General features: G+C 29.2%; 4 protein-coding genes across 4 annotated transcripts in view; 1 reads left to right on the plus strand and 3 right to left on the minus strand.

Annotated features, from left to right (window-relative positions):
- The window catches only part of bru3 (bruno 3), a 286,566-nt gene that overhangs the window by 3,843 nt on the left and 259,807 nt on the right, over positions 1-22,916 (plus strand). The window lies entirely within an intron of this gene.
- LOC139091792 (cytochrome P450 4C1-like) lies at positions 928-2,677 on the minus strand. The gene is made up of 5 exons (XM_070641999.1): positions 2,079-2,677; positions 1,754-2,021; positions 1,297-1,690; positions 1,205-1,225; positions 928-1,097 (listed from the first exon to the last, which is right to left on the minus strand). The coding sequence occupies exons 1-5, from the start codon at positions 2,675-2,677 to the stop codon at positions 928-930; spliced, it is 1,452 nt and encodes a 483-aa protein (XP_070498100.1).
- On the minus strand, positions 4,417-6,172 carry LOC139091793 (cytochrome P450 4C1-like). Its single transcript, XM_070642001.1, has 5 exons — positions 5,643-6,172; positions 5,306-5,573; positions 4,849-5,242; positions 4,757-4,777; positions 4,417-4,649 (listed from the first exon to the last, which is right to left on the minus strand). The coding sequence occupies exons 1-5, from the start codon at positions 6,170-6,172 to the stop codon at positions 4,480-4,482; spliced, it is 1,383 nt and encodes a 460-aa protein (XP_070498102.1). The 3' UTR covers positions 4,417-4,479.
- LOC139091794 (estradiol 17-beta-dehydrogenase 11-like) lies at positions 10,754-11,748 on the minus strand. The gene is made up of 2 exons (XM_070642002.1): positions 11,218-11,748; positions 10,754-11,131 (listed from the first exon to the last, which is right to left on the minus strand). Exons 1-2 carry the CDS (start codon positions 11,746-11,748, stop codon positions 10,754-10,756), a joined length of 909 nt encoding a protein of 302 aa, XP_070498103.1.

Genomic DNA, 22,916 nt, shown 5'->3' on the forward strand with positions numbered 1-22,916 from the left:
TAACAAATTGAATAAATTTTTATCGGCTCCTTTTCTCCATGTCAATAAATCAAGCATTATGTAAAGTTTGTTATATTTTCTGCTAAATCAACTGACATTGTTGTTCGAGTGACACCTGTGTCTTTTTTTTTTATACACATTTGAGTCTACAAGTCGAATATATTATCATACCTTTTAACGCTCAATTTGAGGATCTTTTTCTGAATAAATTTCTTTTTTTGTTCTTTTTTATTATGGTCATGCATGCATGTATGATGTGAATATGCTAAATATGAAATTTAAATATTTTGACATTTTATGCTCCATTTTATGTTTTTTTTCGTCGGATGGAAAAAAGGATATTTGTGCTCGATTGCCTTTTTTTGCTCGGTCAAATAAGTTTTTGTTTAAAAAGAAGTAAGTTTTAAACAAAATGAAATTCTAACTATTTTGAAGGTTACAAGATAGGGAAGATGAATGGCTATGAAGAAAATTGAGTAATGATTTCACGTAGCCTTTACATTGTCGCTGTATTTTAATATTTAGACCTTGATTAAAGTTCTAGTCGCGTTTGATATTAACAATTTATTTGGAAATTGTAATGAGCTAGAATTGGATGAAATATTTCACTAGAGATTAAAAATGAAACGAATAATTTTTTGGCATTTGGTAACTTTTTATTATTTTGACTCAAACAATCAAAAGTTCACAATGTTCTTAAATTAATGCACTCAAATCCAATCCCATGACCATGTTATAAAATCCACATTTTATTTTAATTACACAAAATAGAATTTAATCTCAAATTTATGACATTTTTGTCATTAAAGCTAATGAAATTGCATTTTTTGGTATTTTTTAAACTCAAACTAAAAATATTTTTAAATACCTAACCACATAAAGCATTGCCAATCATAAATTTCTTTATAATTTATCCTTATGAAAAATTTAAACATTTTTATTTCTTCTCTTTAAGCTCACAATATACTTTTGAGCGATTTCAAGTGTTGGTGTCATTATTGGAGTCAACTCTTCGAACTTGAGTGGTGATGTTAATTCATAATTATTGAAAAAATGAACCAAGAATGTTTTTGCGAACATCATTGCATATTTATGTCCTAAAATTAAATAATTAAAGCCATATAATTAAAAATTTTAATGAACCGTGGCCGTAAATTGTTCACGACATTAGATCTTCAGTCACGCAAAGCATTTAAAAACTTACCAATGCACATTCGTTTACCAGCTTTACATAAATGTAAGAAAATATAATTATTAATTGAACTAAAAGAAGATTTCTTCGAAGATCTGACTTACCAGCAAAAGGAATGAAGGCGTGCGTATGTACGTTTTTCATATTTTCCGGTTCAAATCTTTCCGGTCTAAATTTAAGAGCATCCTCACCCCAATAATTTTTATTTCTGTGAATCTCGTAAATTAAATCAACCAAAATTGCATCTTTGGGTATTCTGTGTTCATTCATTTGAAATTCCTTTGTGACTTTTCTTGGAACAATTGGAATTGTAGGATAAATTCTTAAAGACTCTTTAATGACCATCTCGACATATTTGTATTTGTGAAGATCTTCAACACTGACATCGGTTCCATCAAAGAATTCATCAACTTCATTAATTAACTTTTGTTGAACGTCTGTGTGTATGGCTAGAAGTAGGATTATTGCTGATAAACTGACTGACGATGTTTCATAGCCCTGAATAATTTTGAATTAGTTAAAATACTCAAATTTATTTCATAAAACTAAATTCTAACTCACAGCCAAGATAAAAATGAAAATTTCATCGCTAATTTCCTTATGACTTAAGTTATATTTCTTGTTCAAAAGCTGGTCAATGACATAATTTGTTAATGGCTCTCCTCCATTAATTTTGTTCCTAATCTCGTTATCTTCAATAATTTCGTCAATTTTCTGATGTAATTCTGTAATTTTTGCCCACATGTCTCTGTATAGTTGTGATCTTTTAAATAAAAACTCAAAATTCATCCACGGTTGAGCTAATCGCTTCATCATTAGTAGTTTCGCACTATTTATAAAAGCACTTCTTTCAGTTCACAAATTACCACAAAAACTATTTTCTCACCTGTCAATATCATCAATAATTTTATGTCCATAAAAGTCCTCATCATAGTTAAAATTCCCCTTCATAGTTGTTTCAATTGTGAGTGCGGCAATGAATTTAGATATATTAAAATTACCACAATCGACTTTTGATTGTAATTTATCAATACACTTTTTAATTTTTTCATTAAAAAGTGGCTGCAATGAATTTAACACATTTAATTTAAATGAATAGCTCAAAATTTTTCGATGCTTTTGCCAAATATCTCCATTAGAAGTGACGAGACTGTATCGATGGAGAAACGGTCGAGCGAACATAAATGGAATTTTCAAGCAATCGGATGAATTGAGGAGTGTTTGTGAATATTCTGCTGAATTGACAATGATAAATAATGAAGATCCAGCCCAAATTTTTGATACTGGCAAATTACTCTTGATTAGTCTCATTCCATCATTCAAATTATTTTCTAAATCTAGTCCTAAAAAGCTGAACATGTGTCCGACGATAGGCCATCCATTTGTTCCTGGAATCTTATCTGCCAATTCATACATTCTCCTTCGTTTCCATCGGAAATTTATGTAAAATAGAGTTAAAGCTATGAACGATAGAATAAGCAGCATTTTTAACTATTCTAAATTGCCAACAAATTTAAGAAAAAAAAAATCTTTAAACTTCTCAACTTGATAATTGGTTACTGACTAATGAACCATGCGTGAAGTATTGAAGCTTTTATAGTTAATAATTTAGTTTTTCACTTACATTTTCATCTTATACAAAGCACATACAGCACTACGCAATCAATTCATGTACTGTTCTAGTATTTGAATATGCTAATAGCTAGAAAAATACTTTACTCACATTCTTTGGTGCAAGAAGTGTATTAGTACAAAGATTCTTGTGTAGCTTTGTAATTGATATTGGTGTCAAAAATATTGTTTATATTCTGTTTGAAAGAAATATCAAATGACTCTTTCAATGACGGCAATAGACTGAAAAATCATGTACACTCTGGGGAAAAATGGCTTAAAATTTTCAGACATGTTACTCATAATTTCGAACTTTTATTTTATTATACTCTTCTATGCCATTTGTTCGATTGAGATTCTGCAAAATACTGGATTAATTTGAACCAAAATCATTATTTCAAGGATTACTCATACAATTTTCTAATACTCAATACACTGAAAGCAATACATAAATATGTAGAAATATTTCATGAAGTATATCTCGCTAATAGAAAGTTTCAATCCCATTCAATCTAACGAAAATCCCCTAAAAAAACTAGATTTTTCCAACATGATTATATACATCTCACAATATGATAATGAAATCGCATTACGCACGGTAGAGGTAATCGAATGCAATTCATTATTAATGAATTTTATTACATTTTATTATGTTGGCATTTAATATCAATCCATATATCTACATATATTACGATGGGAAAAATCATTAAATGCACACACGAATCCGAAAATTGTAGAATGAGATTACGAGGCAAATCAAGTATAAATTTCATTCATTTGTTTTCGTTAATTATTTATTGGATATATGTTTTGTATCGATATTTCTGTACATATATGCATCGATATTCATCTCATTGAGTGATTTATTTTTCCGTATAATTCACGTTAATTTTTTTTTTTTGTTCCCTTCTGTTCATCATTTTCATTCATATGCAGCAAGTGTGAGGAAAATGAAAAAAAAAAGTGAGCAAGAGCTTTGTACGAATCAATTTCATATTTAATCGTTTTTCTACTTCATTAAACTACAACATCATCAATTTTCATTTTTCATCTCGCCCGACAAAATTTATGAATTTTTATCGATGAAATAAAACAAATCATTCAAATGTTTGATGAGGCGAAATTTTATTGAATAATTGAAATTTTTTTTTGTAACGTGAATTTTCACATGAAATTCGATAATAAGCATTTTTTTCGCTGTGTTTTAATATTTAGACCTTGATTAAAGTTCTAGTCGCGTTTGATACTAACCATTTATTTGAAAATAATAATCTGAAATGATTGCCTTGAGTTTTTGTATAATGAATCAGAATTGGATGAAATATTTCACTAAAGATTAAAAAAGAAACGAATAATTTTTTGGCATTTTATAATTTTTACTGTTTTGAATCAAACAATCAAAAGTTTACAATGTTCTTAAATTAATGCACTCAAATCCAATCACATGGCCATGTTATAATGGCCAATTTTTATTTCAACTGCACAAAATAAAATTTAATCTCAAATTTATGACATTTTTGTCATCAAAGCTAATAGAATTGCATTTTTTGGTATTTTTAAAAATCAAACTTAGTTCTTAAATAACTAAAAGTAATTTTAAATACCCAATCAACTTTTCAATTCACATAAAGCATTGCCAATCATAAAATTTCTAAAAATTTATCCTTGTGGAAAATTTAAACATTTTTATTTCTTCTCTTTAAGCTCACAATATACTTTTGAGCGATGTCAAGTGTTGGTGTCATTTTTGGAGTCAACTCTTCAAACTTGAGTGGTGATGTTAATTCATAATTATTGAAAAAATGAACCAAGAATGTTTTTGCGAACATCATTGCATATTTATGTCCTAAAATTAAATAATTAAAGCCATATAATTAAAAATTTTAATGAACCGTGGCCGTAAATTGTTTACGACATTAGATCTTCAGTCACGCAAAGCATTTAAAAACTTACCAATGCACATTCGTCTACCAGCTTTACATAAATGTAAGAAAATATAATTATTAATTGAACTAAAAGAAGATTTCTTCAAAGATCTGACTTACCAGCAAAAGGAATGAAGGCGTGCGTATGCACGTTTTTCATATTTTCCGGTTCAAATCTTTCCGGTCTAAATTTAAGAGCATCCTCACCCCAATAATCTTTATTTCTGTGAATCTCGTAAATTAATTCAACCAAAATTGCATCTTTGGGTATTCTGTGTTCATTCATTTGAAATTCCTTCGTGACTTCTCTTGGAACAAGTGGAATTGTTGGATAAATTCTTAAAGACTCTTTAATGACCATCTCGACATATTTGTATTTGTGAAGATCTTCAACACTGACATCGGTTCCATCAAAGAATTCATCAACTTCATTAATTAACTTTTGTTGAACGTCTGTGTGTATGGCTAGAAGTAGGATTATTGTTGATAAACTGAGTGACGATGTTTCATAGCCCTGAATAATTTTGAATTAGGTAAAATACTTGAATTTACTTCATGATACTAAATTCTAACTCACAGCCATGATGAAAATGTAAATTTCATCTCTAATTTCCCTATGACTTAAGTTATATTTCTTGTTCAAAAGCTGGTCAATGACATAATTTGTTAATGGCTCTCCTCCATTACTTTTGTTCCTAATCTCGTTATCTTCAATAATTTCGTCAATTTTCTGATGGTATTCTGTAAATTGTGCCAACATGTCTCTGTACAGTTGTGATCTTTTAAATAAAAACTCAAAATTCATCCACGGTTGAGATAATCGCTTCATCAATAGTAGTTTCGCACTGAGAATTATTTTAAAAGCAATTTAAATTTTTTTAGTTCACAAATCACCACAAAAACTATTTTCTCACTTGTCAATATCATCAATAAGTTTATGTCCATAAAAGTCCTCATCATAGTTGAAATTCCCCTTCATAGTTGTTTCAAGTGTGAGTGCGGCAATGAATTCAGATATATTAAAATTACCACTATCGACTTTTGATTGCAATTTATCAATACACTTTTTAATTTTTTCATTAAAAAGTGGCTGCAATGAATTTAACACATTTAATTTAAATGAATAGCTTAAAATTTTTCGATGCTTTTGCCAAATATCTCCATTAGCAGTGACGAGACTGTATCGATGGAGAAACGGTCGACCGAACATAAATGGAATATCTAAGCAGTCGGATGAATTGAGGAGTGTTTGTGAATGTTCTGCTGAATTGACAATGATAAATAATGAAGATCCAGCCCAAATTTTTGATACTGGCAAATTACTCTTGATTAGCCTCATTCCATCATTCAAATTATTTTCTAAATCTAGTCCTAAATAGCTGAACATGTGTCCGACGATAGGCCATCCATTTGTTCCTGGAATCTTATCTGCCAATTCATACATTCTCCTTCGTTTCCATCGGAAATTTATGTAAAATAGAGTTAAAGCTATGAACGATAGAATAAGCAGCATTTTTAACTATTCTAAATTGCCAACAAATTTAAGAAAAAAAAAAACTTTAAACTTCTCAACTTGATAATTGGTTACTGACTAATGAACCATGCGTGAAGTATAGAAGCTTTTATAGTTAATATTTTAGTTTTTCACTTACATTTTCATCTTATACAATGCACATACAGCACTACACAATCAATTCATGTACTGTTCTAGTATTTGAATATGCTAATAGCTAGAAAAATACTTTACTCACATTCTTTGGTGCAAGAATTTTGTGATGTCATTTATTTTTCCGTATAATTTACGTTAATTTTTTTTTTGTTCCCTTCTGCTCATCATTTTCATTCATATGCAGCAAGTGTGAGGAAAATGAAAAAAAAAAGTGAGCAAGAGCTTTGTACGAATCAATTTCATATTTAATCGTTTTTCTACTTCATTAAACTCCAACATCATCAATTTTCATTTTTCATCTCGCCCGACAAAATTTATGAATTTTTATCGATGAAATAAAACAAATCATTCAAATGTTTGATGAGGCGAAATTTTATTGAATAATTGAAATTTTTTTTGTAACGTGAATTTTCACATGAAATTCGATAATAAGCATTTCTTTCTCTTTCATACGATTTTAATGAATTAATTGAAATTTGAAATGATAATCCAATGAAATGAAGAGAATCTCATTTTATTCATTACGAGATGGTCCTTTGAATTTTTAATAATGCTTTGTAGGTTGATATGAGAAATGGTGGAAAATTTATATTATTTTGAAACGTTTGCTCTGTTGTTGATTAAATTTTGATTTGTGTCTTATTTCACGAATAACTGGAATTAAGGATAATACTATTGATCCATGAAATTGAAAAGCAAATGTCAGCGATATGGCAAGGTTCAGGTGACATCTGACGGAGGTCATGGATCACAGTTGATCTGTACGACCAGTAAAGTAACTCGACTTATTAATCGATAAAGAATGCAGTTCTGGGCCGGCTTTGTTTTGGTGTTGGATACGATTTGAATCCGGCACCATGCCAGAGCCACGCCAGCTTATTGCCAAATTTTGGATCAACTAACCAACTTATGCTATTCAAGTAATTGAGCTAATAAATTTTTAATAATTCCATTCCAAACTTGCTAGTCAAAATTCTAACAATACTTTATCTCTACGCAAAAATATATTTTTTCTTTGCAAATTCACAAAAACAGATATGAAATGTTTCAGTTGATTGAGATCAACAAAAGAACCAGTGTTGCGTGGAAATTGAAAATGTTTTGAAAAATGTTCTAATTTTTTTTTTATTTTCTATCAGCATGATAAACAATAAAATTTATCTCGTTCCAACTACAACTGTTGTTGTTTGTGAATGTAGCGTGATCATCACTGAAAACTGCCTACATATTCATAATTTGTAAAATAATTACGCTAATTTATTATATTAAATCATCAAAATGAATAAATTTAATGAAATTGCATGCATTTATTCACAAAATAAAATGTTCTCACTCTCCACCGCAATTATTTCTTCCCCAGTTTTTTTTGTTGTTCCTTTTATTCTCTACATGCACGGCATGCTTTATTTTTTAATTTTTGATATCAAATGATTATCATAAAAATTGTGCGGTATGTGCAATTCATTTGTTAGCATGAAAAAGTATTTAAAAAATTATGACGATTAATTTTTATGCCACACATGTTTAAATAATTTACGATTTTTTTGCTTTCTGTGCTTGTTGTAGGATGTTTTCATTTACAACAGCATTATTTTGTGCAACCTAAACACAATAATGAGAATAAAAGCTCTGTTATTATTAATATTATTGAGAACATATGTAGGAATAAGCTCATTTGGATTTTGCTAATTAAGTGGATATAAAACAGTCGTTAGATTAAGCTTAAAGGAAATTAATGAAAATCTTATGATTGTTTGATTTTTGTAGTAATGGTAAATTTTAATTATTAATGGAACTTACATGAAACTCCATTTGACACTGACTGTTGGAACCAAATTATTACGTAGCATAGTAGCATACAGAAGGACTTTGAGCTTTATGGCAACAATACTAATCGTTACAAAACACTGCAACACCAACTAATGTTTAAAGTTTCGATCGTTGAACTCAGCTTCAAACAACAACAAAAATTGCAAAGCGAAATGACATTGACAGAAACTGGAATAGAATCATCAGTCAAAATACAAGATAATAAACTTGTTTAGTTCGTTTACCTTGTTCTGCATCTCGCATGGCTTGAAGGTTTAGTAAGGAAAATTGCCACTTATCAACAATTATTTTTATTATAATTTATTTAAATAATGCAAAAAAAAAAAAATTATTATTAAACCAGTTTCTGGTGTCTTGTTGGCTTCATCGAACAAGAATGTTATGTGCATGTCAACGGTTTATTTCCAATTTTTTATCAATTATCTCTCATTATTTTTACTGTATTTTCTCACCTTTCCTCATATATTAATTGAAGAGCTCAGAAAATAAACTTGAACTTGAAACAATGTTGCAGTAGCATTTATAATGATTATACAATGTAGACTTGATAGAACAATGTAAAAAAAGATGAAAAAAATTAATTCAATTATGCAGTGTAAAATTAACAGATAAAGTTTTTAATTAATTTCCTTATGATGAGTTGCAATAGATAATAACTTTAACGATATGAAATCAGCATGGACGAGAATTTGATTTGTAATCTTATATTCGATTATCGAAAGCAAGTTGCAAATCGTTTTAGAATATTTTGATGGACTTAATTCAAGTTTCTAGTTATGTAAATTCTTGAAACACCTCAAAATGCGTAGGAAGGTTTTAAAAAAATGTCAGTTAGATGCAAATTGTTAAAAACTTTGTGATAAGGTCAGCAATCGAGTCAGATGGAAGGCGTTTGGTAGAAACCTAGCAACACACTTCAAACATAATATAAAATTATTTTATACAACCTATCCACAAGTATTCAATAATAATCTCATCATAATCACTGTAAAAATCACCTCCGAAACTATTTTTCATTAAAAATCCTTAATCACTTTCAATACGACAAAAACATAAATCAATCCATCAACATTTTTTTTTTCATGATTGGAAAATTAAATACTATGTTGCAGGAAAAAAGCTCTCAGTCATACAAGAATTTATGGTGTAGCTACAATTCTATAATGTGCAATACGGCATATACATATATAGGAAAGGGGGATATAATAGTGGACTACAGAGAGTCATCTGATGATTAATGTGGAAGGTTAATCGATGTCAAATATATCAATGTTTCTGATTTATGGGATTTAACAATTGTGAAAAATTTAATTTTAATTGCAACGTCTGCACCTGGTGTCGAGTGTCTATCGATTTACTGTAAAGTGTTCGTGTATCGTGTATGTTTGCAGCTATACATACATAAATGTATGTTTTATCTCTTTGTGAATGAATAAAAAGTGTAGAATATGGGGATGTTTGGGTGAAAATGAAGCAGGAAAGGTAAGAAGGTGGATACTTGTTGTGCATGACTGTCTATCCTATAACTGAACAGATAGTACAGTGTCATACACTAAAGTGAAATGGAAATAGTCATCAGACATGTTCATAATGGCCTAAGTTCAATGTTATACATAATTCTCGACAACTTTATTTCTCATCTCTTTTTTATTTGGTCATCATCGTTGTTAAATCCTTGCCTGCCTCGTCTACTCTTTGAGGTAGCGAAATAGAATAAAAAAACTTCATTAAGTGATCGTTTATTTAAATTTTCGATTAAGTCAATTTAATTTTCGTTGACTTTTGCAACTTTTTTTTTCTTGATTTTCTCCCCTTTTTCTTGTCTTGTTGCTAATGACAGAGCGAATAAAATTGTATAATTGCGTCAAAGTCATTTGCAATTCATCCTAAAAAAATTTTATTTTGCATTTTTTTATTTGAGTTTTTTTTCCCATCTCGCCTTCTTTCGCTAGATCTAAAATTGAAGGAAAGCAAGAAAGCGACACAAATTGAATTTAAAATTTTCATTTTCATCTTTTACTGTCGACAGCTAGCAATAAAATACAATAAAAATGTTACACATAGTACTGAAAAATGTAGACAGATATAAAAAAAAGTAATCTGCAATTTATTTATCCCTTTTATTATTTTTTCTTTAATTTAAACGATTACTTAAATGAATCTTGATGATGATGAGAAACATTTTGATGGCATTGATGTTTGCGAAAATCGATAACCTTTGATCCCAGACACTTGTTTCGAAGATACAATCTATTATGTTTTAATACTTTATCTGCATTGATTGAAGCTAATTGAATTTTACATTTATATGTTTATAAACTTAATCAATAAACAAAGTAATTGAATCTGTTTACTTTAAAACTTCGGAATTATTTTTGTTTGTAAATTGCATCAAAATTCAATACTTTTGTTACAATGTATTTTTTTACGTTCTTTGGTACGTAACTGGAAAGATAAAAATTCATTAATAAGTAAAATTATTCACTCTTTTCACTGCGCGAGTTAAACAATCGTGATTTTTTTTTTTTACCTTGCATTACTGAATAATAATTTAAATTCACTAACGATAATATCTTGCTTATTTTTTAACATTCCGCTAACAGCTACATTAGCAACTTTTTCTGGCGTGAGTCTTGGCAAGAAATGTTTCATTTGATCAAGCAATTCTGAAACTTCTTGTCTTGTATTTATAAAATCTGGATAAATTGATGTTAGTTTTATAAATTTATGATAATTATTGATATAAAGCTCATCTGAAAGGGCTTGCATAAATCCACTCAATCCCATTTTTGTGGCACAATAAACAGTCAATGCTGGTGAGGTAAAAAGGCTGGCCATTGAACAAATTGTTAAAATTCTTCCATTTTGTCTTTCAATCATTCCATTAAGGAATATTCGTGTCATCTACATACCAAAAATAAATTGATAAGATATCCACACAAAATTAAATTTATGGCAATCAAAATGTTCAAATTCAGCAATTTTCTTACCATAATGTGTGACGTTAAATTCACTTGAACTGTTTTCTGAATATCATCAATTTTAGATGTCATGAAATTTGTCACATACAATAGTCCCGCATTATTCACCAGAATGTCAACACTCCGCATTTCACTCTCAATGTCATCCTTCAATTTCAAAATTGCTAAATTATTTGAAATATCGCACTGATACGCCTTACACTTCACATTAAATTCCTCACTAATATCATTTGCTGTACGTTGTGCTGCATTATAATCAATATCAACAATTGCAAGATCACATTTCTCTCGTGCTAGTCGATAGCAAAGTGCTCTACCCAAACCATTTCCACCACCTGTCACTAATGCCAATTGGTTTGCAATGTTATCAGGTTGTTTTGTTTTTTTGAAGAAACTTGTGAAGAACTTGAGATAGTCAAGTATTATCAATTCAATCACTTTAAATATAATTTGCAACAATTTAAATTTATATTGACGATTTGATTCTGATGCTGTGTCAGCTGCTTTGTATTCATTTTGCATTACTTTTGTTATATCCATTTTTTGTTATTATTTATTTTTATTTTTTATTTTAACTGCACTCGACTGTCTGTTGTCCATACAGAAGTTTGAATGAAAATAAAACTTTTTAATAATTTTTTGCTCTAACTTTGCGTTGTATGTACGCAATTAACCATAAAATACAAATATGATGTAATTTCAATAGAGGTCTGTTGAAAAGCTCAGAAAAGTTATTTACATGAAAATTTATACATGTCTCGGTATTGTTGCGATGATGATATCGTTGATCCATACGGGTTAAAGATTTTTTGGTTAAATTGAAATAATCAAAGTAGCGACATTGCAAGAAATTCAAAAATGAGTTAAAATTCTTGTCAAAATAATTCTAAATTTAGTTTAAACCTTCCGAAATCTTATTATGTTGCTCGGGCATAACACCATTTAAAGTAAATAATTCAGTCCATTGATTCACCATGAAAGTATATAAGTCAGTAGTGTAGAAATGAAAATTATGCTTGCTATACTGATAATGAGCAAATAAGCATCAGTAAAGAAATTCAAAAGTAAACGTAATCAGTGCAACGTTCGCATAAAACGTAATTAAGAGTGGGCATGAACGTAAAACTGAATGGAAAAAGGCAAAGTTAAAAGTAAATGTAGTATAATACCTACATCATTGCTTTCTTTATAGTAGTCGCTTGTTATGCGTGCAATTATGAGAGAATACAATTGCAGAGAAATCTCTTAATTTCTTGCAAAGTCGAAAATTGACAAATTTCTTTTTTAACACTTCAGAATAAATAATTGAAAAATTAATTGATACTTAATAAATTAAAACATGTTTTATTACGATTAAGAATAACTTATAATTATATTTAAATGCTTCAATTTTACAATAGATATTCTTCGTGTAATGTATTAATCGCCACAAATTTTAATTATTTCATTCATCGATAAATTTTTAATAACTAGTAATTTTGTTAACTATTTAATTAGTAGCATATGTTTTACATTTCAATTAAAAACATTATTCACTAAGCTTCTGATCTACAACCATAAATTACTGCATATTTAACAACAAATCATATAATTAAAACTATTCATTAGTGTGTTTATACTACAAATTTAAATTGATTTCTGAAGCTTCACAATTTAAACTTTCAACAACATCGACGTGTGAATATTTTTAATTCACCTTCGTATAAAATTACTTCTTTAATTTTAAAAGACATCAAAAGTTAATGAAAACTACAATGACAATGATGATGATAAAGTTTTTTACTCTTTACCGTCTAACGCTAGAAAGTGTTATGTGCGAACGTTTTGTAATCGAATTAGACAAGTTTTATTGTCAGCTTCAACTCTGATGATGTCAAATCAAATAAAAAGGAAGTTAAACAGAGAAAGGTTATGAAGTTGTGCTAAGGTAGATAAATAGACAAAATAAATTAAAAATTGCTAAAAATAAATTAAAATTTGTTTTTACTGTTAGAAATTAAATTTTTCTTTATTTAAATGATTTCTTGAAATTTAAATAAATTTAATTTGTTCATAATGAAGAACTTGATAAAATCTTCAATGCTGACGTAGCCTCTTACCCTAACCTTTCATCTCAATTGCTTAATTCCATCCTTAAAATCGATTACATGACTAAATACTCAAATTTCAAGTGATACATAATACATCAATCCACACTTTCATTTCATTTTCGAGTATACAAATAATTCAGTTGAAATTATTGTCAAATTCTCGACAAATAAAAACAAACAGAGACATGTCATGTGTGCTTGTTTGTCTTAATATAAGTGCATTTAATATGGTCGACATCATATGTATATATACATGGAGAGTTTTACACACATATTTACTTAACTTAATTAAATATTCAATTACAATTTTTCGAATGAGATTGATTTAAATCCCTTTCAACATTACAAATCAATGACCTATCAAATATTTATGTTTATATCATCAACTTGTCTCTTCACTATCTATATTTATGTGAATGTGAATTCAATTAAAATTGATTTATGCAAAAATAGACATTTTGTGTTATTTATGCAATTGCTCATGTTGATGTTAAACTGCTTCTATGTCATATTACTCTGTAATTCCGTATTTGTCATGACTCATGAATTAAAATGATTTTTTTTTACTTGCTTCGTTACTTTCATTTATAAAATTCCTCTATGGTTTCTTTAACTAACGAACGAGATGAAGGATTTACTTTACTACATTCAATCCCATCCATTTTCCTTCATTCTTTAATTAGACGATTGCTTAAAGGTGATTTTAATTAATGCCACATTTTTTTGGTCTTTCTTTCCTCCCGTCTCATTCAGTCTTTTGATTTATTATATTATGATACTAGAAGAAGTTGTGCATTAAGTTTTTGGGTATTTTCTGTTCCTTAATTTGTGATCAGATTTTAAAAACACATACAAACGATTTATTTAGCTCTTAATGCTGTTTTATTGGATTAATTGTAACATATTTAAGAATTGCCGTTAAGTAGATACACATGAAATTTTAAAATCTGAAAGTTTTGATGTATCTGAATCTGCTAATTCATCGGCAGTTGCACAATATCCTGAAAAGTGCTTCTTTGTTTCCATTATGGTACCAGATACATTGCACAAAAATTTGCCTTTTGCATCACAATTTGAACTTGATGGTGTAACCAACTTCGTCCAAACATCTTCACATCTAACGCACAATGGTGAACGTGCTGTCTCTGATGATGGACCTCCGGCATTGACTTGATAAATTAAGAATACGACAGTGATTAGAATTGGAAATTTCATTTTATACTTTAAATATTTGACTAGCTAAAATTTTAATATTTTTCTATTGCAGAGCTAATGGTTCTATGAATTTGAATAGCCAATGCTAAAATTATAACTAAAGAAAAATATTTTAAATTTCACATTTTTATTTGCCGTAATATTATTTGTCTAAACTTATAGTGTACCATAACAAATCAATAATAAAAACATACTGTATAATTTATTCGTGACTAATGATAAAGAAGGTCAATGTATTTTTAGTAAAATTTTATTTTTCAAATAATATTATAAAATTTTTATGCAGAGCTCGACTTTTATAAATTCGAATTCAGCTTGATCGTCAACTTCGAGCTCTGTTTTGAAAAACAAAGAAAATTATACGATTAAAGTATCATAGAAAAAGTAACAAACGCAATATAAAAGGAAAGAAAAGAAAAACTTATTACGAAGCTGTTGAAATAAAACTATAATAAGTCATTACCATCATTAAAAAAAAATTGTAGTAAAAAGGAAAAGTTTTCTTCGTTCATTCTTCATCCTTAAGAAAATACAAGGAATATTGTAAAAGCTTACTGCTGGCTGTATAAGCAGCATTTCTTACCAGGAAAGTAATTAACCAAAAGAATCATTATTTAAGCATTGTTTCTATTATTTTTATGCTCTCTCTTATTCATCATATGGCACAACCGAAAAAATATTGGTTATATATGCATGTATATACATCACAAAACTAAATCTTAATGACACCACTCCGTCCTCACTAATTACACACCACCAAAAAAAAAAAATAAAGACTTTTTTTTCATCGACTAATTACTTCTCTAAGTAAGAAAAGAAAGGGAAAGAAAATTTGGATGGAGTATGGGAAAATGAAAAATTGCAAAGCATAAAAAGAAAATGAAAGAAATTTCTCTTTTATGGTGCTCATCAAAGAAATTAGTTTTCTGCAAGGGAACTGATCTTTACATTTTTAAGTACGCACATTTTGTGGCTACGGAAATGAATGATGCTAGGTAGAATCTTGTCTAGATGTATTCAAGGCCATCAACTAAGCATTTAGACCCGATTCCATCCAGATCTCAACTCTGGTCAGTAATTTAATCTTATTTGGATGAAAAACAGTCGCTTTGATGCTTTCCAAATAAATGAATTTAAAAAAATAATCATAATTTCTCGTGATTTGATGAAATTCAAAAGCCTGCTTACTTCTTATTCATTTTATTCAGTCAAGGTATAATAAAGGCAAAAAGCGAAAATCTCGTTTAGCTGTACTGATGTTTCACTTTTTTCCATTGACTGAATTTTCATAAAGACTTTTCATTCTTAAAAAAGAAAATTTTGTGCTGTGTCTTTTTAAGAAAATTATTCAACCTTTTCTTCCTCTTTTTCCTCTCTTTAATAATTTTTTCTCTTCTTTTTACCATTCTTTCAACTTATTTGACTTGATTTTTTGATGTGAAGGCATGTAATGTAAAATTTCTTCGCTTTTCATTTTCCACTTACATAACTTTCTTAGTTTTTAAAGCTATATGTTGCTGTATAGTGCAGAGTCATATGGAATATACTTGGGAATAAGATATAATATAAAGGCATAAAAATGGGGAGCTTCTCATACGTTTTAGTTCACATATAACGTTATCACATTTATAAAATACACATGTACATTTGTATTATATTTTGTACATGTACATATGTTAAGAACCATCAACAAAACAGCAAAAAAAAGTGAAGGAAAAATTGTTTTTGAAATAAAATTCGCATGAGTAAAGATGAAGGCAAAATGGGTGCTCCTGGAAAACTCTTGTTATACACATGCATATAAGTGGAATCTTAGTTACAGAGTTGGAGAGAATCTTAGCCTGTGATGTCTCATAATTCATAATTTCCATAAAGCATGCAGTTCTTAAATGTTCCAGATTCAAGACATTATTAACTCGTATTCTTCGTTCAGCAATTCATATAGTTGCAAATTTCATTGAAATCTTCAATATCAATTTATTTGTGGTGTTCGCTTCTATCACATGATTAATATCTTTCACCATCCCTGCATACTTATGCTTCTTACCATCCAAAAGTCACCCATCCATACAAATATATGTTAACGTGTAAACTGAAGTATAAAGAGACTAAGATTGTTGTTTGATGTTTATTTTTGGACTGGCAAAGCAGAACCATCAGTCGTTTACATAAATATATTGCCGTCGCCAAAATATGCGCAAACGTTTGATAGGGGTAGAATGGGGAATTTCTGTTTCATTGCCCTTTTTTTTGTGTGCCTTTTCAAATGAAGTGCCCACGTCGTGTTATGTAATCGCTTAACCTCTTTTTTTTTCTCTGGCTGATTTATGAGAGAGTTAATGTTATGTTGTGTCGTATTTTTTTTGCTGCTCTCGTCTTTATTGAGAGTTATTTCAAATAGGGCTGAATGGATGATGGCATAATTGATGGTCTAATAAGAAGAAAATTGCACGGTCATTTAGTGAAAATGCGTAAGAAGATAAATTCGTGATAATTTAGATTCAATTTGACATTCATTAGTTGAAGTCATTCAGTAATTGCGTAGACACGATGGTCAATTTATTTATAGACCGAACTTTTATGGTTTAATATTGGATTAACAATGGTAATGGGTTATCGAACTTTATTTTATATATTTGGTTAAATATCAATTCATTTGGCATTAATTCGACTGAATTCCGGTATTCGTCAATCTCCAAAACCCACTTAACATTAATTGATAATCTTAATATCCAAAAATGTCAAATATCATAAAAGAAAATTAGGTTCTTGCAAATATCTTAACATTCTATTTATTTGAATGAAATCATCTTATGTCCTGATTCAAATTATGAAATGTCTCAATATTTGTCATGCATATATTATTACAAGATGACATCAAAAAGGGAAAACATGGAATTTTAAGAGCAATCACAAAATGTTTGAAATGAGAGGTAAATGTAAATGAATAAATTGATAGAGGGAAAATTTAAGGAGAGACGAGTTGACTGAGATAAGAGTTTTGTCAAGATATCATTCGCTTATTCGTATGTGTGTGCAAATAGGTGTCGGATGTGATTGTCCAAACAATTATTTTCTCTAGATTCGGTCATGTTAATTAGTTACTAATAATAATTGTGACCAAAATTCGCTATCATTCAATCATGCCGTGCTCACTTTAGAAACTCTAATGCAGCCCTAGTGTCAAAATATTCATGTCGATAAACATCAAATCAAGCACAATCTCTAGGATAATATCCCATGTAGCCCCCCTTTCATTTTAATTCATTCATTTGTACAGACATTTTCAACCCATTCACTTTTACATTCATTCGTTTGCCTGCCTAATTTTGAAAATGTATAATGCAATAAAAGGTTTATTTAAGTTTTGTGATTTCATTATGATACTTTGTATATATACATATATATTTTAATATATTCCCCCTTCATACTCATCACACAGCTCCTTTCAATGTTTCTTTACCTTCATAACTTTATGTTGGAATTATTCATGAATATTTTTCTTTTTTCTTTCATTCCATTCCAACTCCACCTCCTTCAATACCTCCACCACCACACTGCAAACTGCTTTTAACTTTTTGAAATTTATTTTGATTGCTGCCTGCGCTCATTCAGCTTCCGACTGTGTGTGTACATTATAATACAAGTGGAAAGGAAGATGAGAATTTTTTTTAAAGAGCGATTGCGAAAATATCATAATTCTTTTCGAGTACAAATGAGATCTCTTATTATTTTACATAAGTAAGCATTGCTACTTGCTTGCTTTGCTGTTCACTTACTCATTCATTTTAGTCTCATTCTCTATCTGTAAAGTATCTCAGTCATGCCTCCATTCCTTCCATCTTCCTCTCGGCATCTCTCTCATTTGTTTTTCTATATTTCCTTGTTGTATGGTAGTCGTTTTCTCGCTCGACTTGGGAAAAATACATACTTTTTTATGCTGAATAATCATCTCATCAAGTTCAACAAGGATTCATAATTTTTTGGCTTGTAAGTCTTTTTGGAGGATGATTACAATGTATAAGTGGAATGAATAGAGGAAGGGAAATGCGAATTATGAAAAAAAAGAAGAGAAAATTTTTGTTCCCTCTTAAGTTTAAGTTTGAAAATAAAAAGATTTTATTTTTTTGTTATTCGTGTGGGTTTCAAAATAATGTGCCTTATGTCTTATTTTGTATATTTTAAAGTGCTTTCATAGAATCCTTTTTAGTTGTGATGGGGTTGTTGTGTTGATAGACTGTCTTGATGGCTGAAAGTGTGACTTTATATGTTTTTCTGTCTGTTCTTTATAGTCGTCTAAGTAAGCCGACCTGAAATTTTTGACGAATTCTATAAATATACTCAATTAAAACCCTAGATAAGATCTTCATTGTTCTATAAAGTAGTCATAATTCTTTATCACCAACTGCGTCACATATCAATCACAACTTGCAAAAATTCTTAAACACATTATCCTATTCATTTTACTCAGCAAAGCTTCACAACACAATTCTCTCGTCGGAAGCAATAGACAGGCATTTTATAAATAAAGCCTTACAACTTGCTAAATAGATAACAAAGACTGAATCTTTATGTAATTGTATCAAAACTGACATGAATGAACATTTGCTGTTCTTTTTTTCGAAAAAAATAAAGTTGTGGCATTTGAACAATAACGAGGAAATTCCCATGATTTTTGGCCTAGTTTTATGTCAGAAGAAGATTTTACCGGATTTAATTGCATTTGGTAACATATTTTGTGTTGTATACACGAACGAAGGAGTTAAGTGACTAATGTTACATCAAGCTATTAGTTTTGTGATTGTATGACATCTGTGACTTAGTCGTATTTCCGTCTTCAATTTTGTTTGTTTACTCAACAATATTGTTATCATGAATACAAGATTTATTTATATTCAATTGATGTCTGAGAGTTTTTCCGGATGATTTATTCTTAAATTTTTGATGGAATCCACCTACACGAGATGACTAAAATGTTTACTAAATGATTCAATGCTCTTAAAGTAACACAAAATATTTTTTCAATAATATTATGAGTGCTCTCCATTAACCTTACTCAATATTCTCAGTTGAAGGAACAAGTTAGGCCATTTATTTTTGTTTATATTAAATTATAAGCTATATACAAGTTCATTGTATTTTTTTATGCTTTTTATTTATGTGCGTGTGTATTGCTGGCTCATACATATGCTATGCCCTCAAGGAAATTTCATATAATTGAATCTTATTTCATTTCGAATTTGATTCAGTCCTTTTTTTTCCTGATGCAGCTTTGTGGAATGAATGAGTTTGTTTGGATCCTTTTGGCTTGTCGACTAGTAAGGCTTATTTGTAGAATTGAGAAACAATTGTCGCAGTCAATATGATAATATTGATTCCATCGGTTCTTAAGTTTTTAAGCATATTTGTTAGTCTAACTCAAAAAGGGCAGATTCTAGTCCTATATCCATCAAAAACCATACCAAAAGCGTTTTAACCAACTCCATCGTGATTTTTATCAAACATTCCTCTTTTTATTTCTCTCGAACATGATACAGCTCTTGCTACAGCGGCATAATTTTTTGTGTGTGTATGTGGTATATATGGATAAATATTTACTTAATGTGTTGAGAATAATTTTTAGCAGAACGGAGATTCATTCTGATGACGATGATGATAATGATGACTACAACGATGAAATTCAATTTAGAGAAGAAAAAAACATGAAAACGTGAGAGAGAAAGTGATAGAAACGCACAAAGTTTTATATGCTGGATATCAAAGAAGAAAAAAAAAGAAATATTTATGAATTGAAAGCGAATTTTTCGTTGCCAATTTACAACTGTAATATGTTTCTGTTATTTTCCATTTCAATTTCCACCTTTTTTGTTGCGAATAGGAATTTAAAATTCATAAAAGGGGAGCATAAGAATAAGGGGGAACTAAAAGCAAATTTATAAGATAAAAAAAAAGTGTAAGTAACACAAGCGATGATAGCAAAAGAATTTCTTTTCTCTCTCACTTCTTTATTCATTCAATGTGACACAATCTAAATTGAAAATAATTTTCATGCTGACGCAATGAAACTGTCATCTAATCACATTCAGAGATATAGAACAGATCATTGTAATACGTTAATATTGTGTGTATATGTGTGTTTAAATGGATGGATGAATATATCTGACATATGGCGATGAACATATCATCCTTCATCAGTTTGACTTTTTTTTTCTCGTCTCTATATAAATATATACATTGTAACATTACATACAATATGAATGTGTATTTATATAAGTGATGGATATAAGGAGAATCATGCTGCAGACGTCTAATGATATAGATTGATTAAATTTATAAGAGGAAAATGTTATTTTTAAAATTGAATTTCTTATTACTTAAACGGGTAACTTTAATAACTTTTAATACCAAAATTACAGTTCAGAAGAGTTCATGAACAAAAATTGTTGAAACTTTCTTGCTGTTTAATGAGGTAATAAATCCACAAGTTGTTCTGACAATCATCAGCTTGACTTTTATGGCTTTTAACGATCAATTTTCTAGGAATCCTATCGAGCTCCATCTGTTTTGTACTTTTGGGACAAGTATTATTAACCATGAACATCCTGGTAGAGAATTACTTAAAAATTATATTGTCTTATGAGTTCCAAAATAATTAAGAAATTTAGCATTTTATTGAAATTATTTTGTTGATAATTAAATTTGAATAGATGCTGTACAAAAAAGCCTACCTGAACTACAGATTTCAACCAGAAAGACATAGACTATTCTTGAATTCCTCCTTCATATCATATTATATTACCAACACTCATTTTTAAAAAATACTAATGATAAATTCACATTATTCACTGTCATCCTCAACATACAAAAAATTTTTCCGTACCAAGAAAAAAATCAATAAAATCAAATTATGGCCATTAAACTTTTACGACCGAAAAATTTATTGTTAAAGTTTTCTATACCATTGACCCCTACACTACACCATCACATAAATAATCATTAGACATTCAGAGTATTAAAGTCAACTTGACCTAGAAATTCTTCTGTATAAAAAAAAACTTCCTCTCACACTTTTCCGTTTTAACTTTCTATTTTTTTCCATTGAACGGAAAGAAAGAAAATCGCGCAATAATTTTACATAAAATATGTTCATTGAGAAATTGCGATAAGAAATAACACAAAAGAAAATGTAAACGATTTTCGATTTTTTTGTGCCTACACTTGAAAAAGAAAAACACTTTTCCTCTTTCCTATTCTTTATTTTCCTCTTCGTACTTTATTATTATTATTGTGCAGTAAGTTTCTCGCCTTACTTTTTGCTTCCCTTCAATGCCTTCCTTTACATATCATTTCTTTATTTTTTATTTACTGTATACCATTCTCAAATATCTTTCTAAATGGCATGAGGATTCACCAACAGCAGTAGAGTACATATATATGTACACACGTGTTAAAAATGAAAAGAAACGTGAATAACATGCACAAAAAAAAAGAGACAAGAAGAAGGAAGTAAAGAGATGAAAACAAAAAGAAGTAAACGTACGCAACTGATCATCATCATCATCACTTGCCATTCTTTATGAAGGCAAAATAAGTAAAAAACTGGAACAAATAAACAAAGACAGGCGGTTGCTGTTGTTGCATATATATATTTACGTACGCGTACATAGCTTATTCTCTCATCATGAACATTAAGATTTTAAAAAAGTATTTTTGAAGGAAAAAAAAGGAAAAGAATGTCACCGACTTTCCTTTCATGGAAATTTTTTCGCGTGTGTCTGCCTATAAAAGTTATTATTATTGTTATTATCTCCCTTCTCGTGATTTTCATCTTCCTTTTTTCTTCTTATCTTTAAAGAAAAAATTTTCTTTTCACGACGAAGGAGCAAAAAAAATGTTTTTATTGTTAAAGGCACAACTTGGGCAAAACATAAACGGTGAAGGTTGACTGACTAACACAACTATCTGTAGTAATTTTCAATGAACAATTTTGTGTCTGAATAATTGAAGCAGCATTTTGTTTGGTGCGATTGGTCTTTTGTTTTTGGATGATCTGACTCTTTTTATTGATAAAATTGGTTTAAAAATAGAATTAGATTTTATTGAACATTTAATGATATATTTTGAAGAATTTAAAGTCATTTCATTTTATTTGAACTTATTCAATATTTCAATATTTATAATTTATTAAAAATTTCACAAAAATGCGCCTAATCCCAGTTCAAGAAAACTCATCCTTTTATTAGTTCTTTCATCCATCCAGCATTTCAAGAATTTTTCCTTCTCTTTTGATTCTGTTCACATACACGTCATATTATTACTATATAGTGGCGCTCATTTACAAAGTAGTGTTAGTTTCCTTTACTTCTTCTTTTCATTAAAATATATACAGTTGGAGAGTGTATA

The sequence above is a fragment of the Chironomus tepperi genome, unplaced genomic scaffold (assembly GCF_022539635.2).
Source record: "Chironomus tepperi strain 1889 unplaced genomic scaffold, CSIRO-AGI_Ctep_v1 contig_261, whole genome shotgun sequence".
NCBI lineage: Eukaryota > Metazoa > Arthropoda > Insecta > Diptera > Chironomidae > Chironomus > Chironomus tepperi.

What these genes read in the sequence shown, in the direction of transcription:
- LOC139091792 (XM_070641999.1), bottom strand. Translation starts at nt 2,677, where the DNA reads ATGCTGCTTATTCTATCGTTCATAGCTTTAACTCTATTTTACATAAAT. An exon ending in TTTTCATTTTTATCTTGGCT is followed by an intron (nt 1,691 to 1,753) that starts GTGAGTTAGAAT and finishes AAAATTATTCAG; the next exon opens with GGCTATGAAACATCGTCAGT. An exon ending in TGGTAAACGAATGTGCATTG is followed by an intron (nt 1,098 to 1,204) that starts GTAAGTTTTTAA and finishes ATTTAATTTTAG; the next exon opens with GACATAAATATGCAATGATG.
- LOC139091793 (XM_070642001.1), bottom strand. Translation starts at nt 6,172, where the DNA reads ATGTATGAATTGGCAGATAAGATTCCAGGAACAAATGGATGGCCTATC. An exon ending in TTTACATTTTCATCATGGCT is followed by an intron (nt 5,243 to 5,305) that starts GTGAGTTAGAAT and finishes AAAATTATTCAG; the next exon opens with GGCTATGAAACATCGTCACT. An exon ending in CGCCTTCATTCCTTTTGCTG is followed by an intron (nt 4,778 to 4,848) that starts GTAAGTCAGATC and finishes ATTTATGTAAAG; the next exon opens with CTGGTAGACGAATGTGCATT.
- LOC139091794 (XM_070642002.1), bottom strand. Translation starts at nt 11,748, where the DNA reads ATGGATATAACAAAAGTAATGCAAAATGAATACAAAGCAGCTGACACA. An exon ending in ATTTAACGTCACACATTATG is followed by an intron (nt 11,132 to 11,217) that starts GTAAGAAAATTG and finishes TTTGGTATGTAG; the next exon opens with ATGACACGAATATTCCTTAA.